A 6,555-nucleotide genomic window follows, 5' to 3' on the forward strand; every position below is an offset into this window, starting at 1 on the left:
CGCATGTGTGATTCATTTGACCGTCCCGGCAACAATTCTGAGTGATAATAAACAGAGAGAAAGAGAACTTGACAAGCACAAGGAGAACTGAAGATATACACTTATACTGTTTATCACCCTGTTTATGTCTCTATAGAAAGATGGATCGACAGAACGACAGACACACAGAATGATAAAACAGATAGACAGACAGACAGAGGGACAGACAGACAGATAGAGAGACAGACAGAAAGACAGACAAACAGATAGATAGATAGAGAGACATACAGAGACAGACAGACAGATAGATACAGAATAGATAGATAGACAGACATAATACACAGTATAAAAGTGAATATTTATTGAATTCTCTACTTTATTAGCTGTGACTGATATGGTGTGGATATATCATATAATTTTTCCAACTAAAACCGAAAAGTCTTTCTTACACCAGCATAAAAAAAAAAATACACCTGTACTAGTATCTCCTATCTCCTTTTTACCGTACATTTTTAAAACAGTTCAGATATATGCTTCTCATATCAGTAATAGCCAAAATTGCTATACCACTGCATCCCCGGACATATCTTCCAAAGCAATTGCCGATTTGGATTTGATTCCAAGGTATTCTGAACTCCAGTGTCAGAGATGGTAGAAGGGGATAAAAGAAAATGAGAAATAGAAGATGAAAGCTTATTTGCAAAGCACTTTGCTCTGTCTCTCTCTCTCTCTCCCTGTCTGTCTCACCGCCGTCCCCTCGGGATGTCAGAAAGAGCCGTGGCCTATCACCATGGAGACAGACAGCTGTTACAGGTAGGGCGGAGGGGTGGGGCAGTGACATGCTGATCTCACACCTCCCTAGTTCAGCTTCACCTCTCTCTACACCTCCTCGAAAGCACAATACACCAACTAAATCGCACTGAAACAGGTGCACAAAATTAATAATAATCATCCGCCTGATTTCACACAGTTCACAGATTGAATGCACCTCATTCAGCAAAACGGCGTGAGTGCGCAGCGCATACAAAGTCAGCGAAACAAAAATCAGCACTATTAAAAAGAAGCCATCGTGCAGTAATGAAACCCCAATGTTCGAAAAGCACACTCTCTGCAAATGTGTGTCCGCCGAACTCTGGCAGTAGTACTAGAGATGACACACGGATGCTGATGTCAGGATACCTGTCAGGGGGTTTTCTCTGCAACGTTAGTGTGCTGTGCTGCAATTCGGTCAGCGTTTGGTGGCGGTGCTGCAGAGTGCATGTGCTTCGGCTTTTGTGTGTGTGTGTGTTTGTAAAGTAAAAAGACAAATTGAGCTGCAGTCAAAAAAAATCAAATCAAGATGTTCATAACTCAATCCCGAGGGTGTTTTTCAGTGGGTGTGTGTACAGTGTGAGTTGGCTTTGTACTCACCATGAGCAGGCAGACGGCAGATTCGGGCATCAGTTGCACAGCCATGATTTCTTCACCATAAACTAATCTTTAGGTAACGTTCAAGTAGTGTGTTGAAACCTTAAAGGAAACCGTTGCGCTCTACAACACCTCCCAAATTGTCCAGGCAACGTTCAGTTAACGCTCAAGTAACGTATCACCTACTCTTTCACAGGACGCTGTACGATAGTTTCCCCACTCTCGTACTCTCTCCCCTTCCGTTTAGAAATCCCAAAGCACTGTTCAAGCTCCGTCCTTGATCCAAATGAAATGTCTCTTCTTTGATCTCCAACAGCCTGTTAGACTCCCTCCTCCCTGAGGATGGAGAACTGGGACGGACACACACATGCACGCACTCGCACACACATACGGTCCGAGAGGAGGCAGAGACTGCAGTTTCAAATGACCAAGCAGCACTGCAGACACACACACACACACACTCACGTTCACAAATCCAAATGATACAACCAAACACGATGCTAGGAGAGAGTGGGGGAGAGGGAGAGAGAGAGAGAGAGAGAGAGAGAGAGAGAGAACGTGTACACACCCATCAATGAATACAGGAATCATATAAAGTACCATGAGGCCACTTAGGATATGAACAAACACACACACACACACACACACACTTTACTCTAAATTAAATTATTTGCATGTGCCAATAAAACAGCTACTGGCATCACTTTGTCTAAATGAAAAGAGAAAATGAATGATGCAATATTATAATTGTTCATGCTTAATGTAAAGGATTTGAACAAACCTCTAACCATATTTAAAATCGGTGTGTAATCATATTATTTGTTCTTAAGGCATGAGTAACCTCAAATCGTGGTGTAGTACTTTTCTAACTGATCACACTTGAATGGAAACTCATAACCTTTGCTGTCATCATTTGATATAAAACAAATAAGCAACATTTAAAACTGTAATAAACCAAAACATTTTGTAAATTGTATTTAATCGACATCTGTCTTTGCAACCACCACTCGCATTCTCTTTAGAAAACATGAAGATCCCGTTCTAATCCGTGCTTTTGTTCTTGGTGCAAAGAATGAATGAATGTGTAAGGGATTAAAAAAGAAAAAAGAAAGAGAAAGCAATAGTGAAAGGAGCCTCATGGGACCTAACATACTTTCCCCAAACATATGATTAGATACAGTGTCTCTCCCTCTCTTTTTCTCAAATAAACACAATCCACAAGGTGAGAAGGCTGCAGTTTCCTTTTTTTAGATACTACTTCTCCTTACAAGATCCCGTCCCATGTGACACTACCACAGTTAGTAAAAAAAAAAAAAAAAAGAAGCACTATCCCTTTGAAAAGATTAGCTTTTTGTAGTTTTATTGAAGCTCACACACCTGGGTCTCTTTCTCTCTCTCTCCATGCACACACACTGTTTCTCCTTGGCTGGTTCTTCCAACCCACACAGGACTAATTAGCCCTCCAGAGCAGCAGTGGGCTAACAAAGATAAATGAAGTCACACTCGCGATCTGACTGACTGACTCGAGACAGAGGGGTGGGGGGAGTCCGGGGTGTGGCAGAGGGTCTGCGTTGCCATGACAGAATCAAAACATTATTCCTTCTGCTTAAGCTCTGTCAATCAAAACCTGTCAGTCCAAACAATACATGCTGAGGTTTCATTCATGAATGTGGTCAAAACACGCTCTGATTTTTATCCACTTCAGTTAATAGGAACAGATTGTGAAGAATCAAATTTGCTTTGATCATTTTAAAGAAAACCTCTCAATGCATAACCTAGGACTAGTCTATTCCAAAAACAAAATTTTAACTTTATTCTAAGATATTTATGTCTCCCCACTTTTAGAAATCATCTCAGAGCTCATCCTTCAATTTTGTGCAGTAAGCAATATATTATAGGACCTTTGTTTTGTGCAGTCCATGCTGTATTGTCTATATAAAGTCATATTAAAAAAAGATTAATGTACACTACAATTGAAGTTTGGGGTCAGTGAGATGTATTATTCATGTTAAAGGCCACTTATGCTTGATTACAAATGCAGTAATATTGTAAAATAATATCACAATTTAAAATAACTGTTTTCTATTTTTATATATTTGAATATGTAATTTATTCCTATGAATAAAGCATGATTACTCCAGTCTTCGGAGTCACATGATCCTTCAGAAATGATTCTTATATGCGGAATTGCTGCTCATATTGTTATGAATGTTGAAAACAGTAGTGCCGTTTAATTTGTGGAAACCATGATATATTTTTGTCAAGATTCTGTGTTGAATAAAAAAAATTCTAACTACAAGTCTTTTGTAGCATTATTAATGTCTTTACTGTCACTTTTGATCAAATTCGTGCATTCTTTCCAAATAAAAGTATTCATTTCTTTAAAAAAGTCCCAAAATATTGAAAGGTAGTGCACATTCATCTTCTTTTAATAAATATGCCATGTTTAAAAATCATCATGAGCTAAACGGGCCACTTACTGGGGTAGTTCAGGTAAGAGCTATCTTGTTGTAGACCTCTGGGAATGTTCCGTCCTTTCACCTCCATCTCTCCTCTCAGTGGGGTTTTAAATGTCAGAAGAAGAAAAGATCTAAAATCGCAATCTTGATACGCTTGAAGTCAAATCCTGTTGCAGTTTTAAACTGTCTGGAAAACAAACAAGATGTGTCACATACATGACGAGTGGAAAAGGTCTCATTTACATAAACGATTCAGCTCCTATAAATGAGTTTTGGCATCTGATATCACTGTTTAGACTACAGCTACAGTCATCAAAGACACCTCAGACTGTGCCATTACTTTTACAAATTATTTAAAGTGAATGAATAAATAATGCAGCATAACGCACATTGGTAAAATTTCATATGTAAAAACATTCTGACACACAGGACTTGCTCTGCAACAAATCTCACCACAAAACCAATAAATAACTTAAATTCAACTATATACTTACATTAAATTGAATCAAGTTAAACCTGCTGAGAATATAAAATAACTCTTGGGATCTGTGAAGACTATAAGTGGGAAGAAAATCAATACAGTCTGGTACTGCAATAAGATTTTATCACGATACTGAATCAATACACAGACGCCGGTTATTGATTTTAATTATTATTTTTGTTTGGCAATTTATTTATGTCTTTTTTTGTGTCATTAACATGATGCAAATCAGTTAGATATGCCAATTAGATAAGTGAATTATCTCATACGATGCCAAATGTGTAATGCTCCTGTCAAAAATAAAAAGATTAATTAATCGGAATGCATTGCAATATACAGTATATAATACACAGTATTGCAATAGAATAAATTCTATTCATCATAATGTTCTGGTAAGCTATTGAGTGTCAGCTGTGAGAAAAGTGCATTTAGAGGTCTATCATGCAGCCATTTGTGGCCAGAACTGTATTGATCTTGTCATTGCACAAATAAATCATTCACACCTGGCCACATTACACCACAGGCTGATACAGGATTTGCATGCTTGAATTGTTATATATGTTACTTATTGAGGAATGCACAATAATTTGCAGATTAATCCATCATGACCTGATTTAAATTTATGCATTTAGCAGATGCTTTTATCCAAAGCGACTTACAGTGCATTCAGGCTACTAACACATTGCTCAACCACTGAGCCACAGGAACACCAAATGATGAATGAATTATTAATGCGTCACCACCGAAGAAACGGCTCAATACTTTTTTTTTTTTCTTGTTTTCCAGACACAAACTGTAAGGAGGTTGGGTTTACTTATGTAAAATGTTTCATGCCTTTACATTTCCATGCCTTGGAAAAAAATAAAAAAATACACACACACACACAAATATATATATTACAAGTCGTGAAATCACTTTTAACACAGTAGAGCGGTAGAGGAGAGAAAGAACACAGTGCTACAGTAAATTGCTTTCTGTGCCCTGTTGATTTAATAAAGCATGCAGCACTCAACAAAGATTTCAATAATAATATCACACAATGAAGTTGTAGCTCAAGGTTTCATATTTTGAGTGGCTGATGAAGGACATGTTTTTTAAAACTATATCTGTGCTAAGTGAAGTGCAGAATGTTATTGCATTCAGTAAAGCTCATCTTAAACATCATATACTGCATGATCTTATTCTCAAAATACAAGAGTTCAGACACACACACACAATTATTTATTCTCTAGACTAGAGGACAGACAAACTGGAAGCAATGTTTTAAAACAAATCCACAGTGCCCTCTGCTGGAGTTGGATAAATTAAATCTCGCATAACACGAAGCTAAGCAGTAAAGAAAAACAAATATATTTGCATACACTGGCGCTGACAACAGTAAAAAGGTTTCTAGAAAAGAGTTGGATGTAAGATGACAAAATACAGTTCTTTATTTTCCAGAATTCCATTCTTTCTGTTCCAATCCTTAAAGAGCACTTAAGCTACAAAACGACATACACAACCGTCTAATCACAAAGATAAATGCAATAGCACATGACTATCAACAGTCACAATGATGCTAATTTGAATAGCTCTAATAATCAAATGTTGGTTTGCAAAATGCAGTTAAGCCCTAGTTTGATTTCAACCGCAGTAAAATCAACTCTAAACTACTTCACGTGACATCTAAGACTAGTTAGATAACTCATTGTACTGAAAGATGACCATGTCATACTGTATCAAAACGCCTTACTACCACCTATAAAAATATAAATAAATACGTAAACAAATAAATAACTATCATGGTTACTCAGGTGTTTTCGAGAACTGAAGAATGTTTTACCTGAGGCAGCTTACTTCATGATTCATTCTTAAGTTGCACGTGCAGGTGTCGAACATAATAAAGACGTGTAAAGAAGGACATTAAAGGTTTTGTTTCAATGGACTGTAGGTAAATATCTACTCAGTTCAGGACTATTTTTGTTTCCAGTGCTTCCAACTTAATAAATATCTGTCTAACGCGTTAATTTCGCGGAGTGAAACTTGCACCAAACAACTCTTTGAATCGTTTGATTCAGAGCCAGAATCGCGAACCGATTCAAACCTTTTCATTGAAAATCACTGACTCAAAAAAAGTTGCGATTTTCTCAGACACAGCTACATGAATAGTTAATGATCATTTCAGTATAAATTTTCCGTTTTGGAGTTTGGGAACGAAATTACAGCTACACTGTGCAAAAACCTCGGAAA

At 37.3% G+C, this 6,555-nt stretch overlaps 1 protein-coding gene across 1 annotated transcript in view; it reads right to left on the reverse strand.

Annotated features, from left to right (window-relative positions):
- The window catches only part of frmd4a (FERM domain containing 4A), a 129,337-nt gene extending 127,533 nt beyond the window's left edge, over window positions 1-1,804 (reverse strand). The window contains exon 1 of the mRNA XM_052581635.1: window positions 1,390-1,804. Coding sequence (XP_052437595.1) covers window positions 1,390-1,434 — 45 coding nt within the window. The 5' untranslated portion in view covers window positions 1,435-1,804. The remainder of the gene's footprint in view (window positions 1-1,389) is intronic.
- Between the last annotated feature and the right edge of the window lie 4,751 nt (window positions 1,805-6,555).

This window comes from Carassius gibelio, chromosome B18 (assembly GCF_023724105.1).
Source record: "Carassius gibelio isolate Cgi1373 ecotype wild population from Czech Republic chromosome B18, carGib1.2-hapl.c, whole genome shotgun sequence".
Classification (NCBI taxonomy): Eukaryota; Metazoa; Chordata; class Actinopteri; order Cypriniformes; family Cyprinidae; genus Carassius; species Carassius gibelio.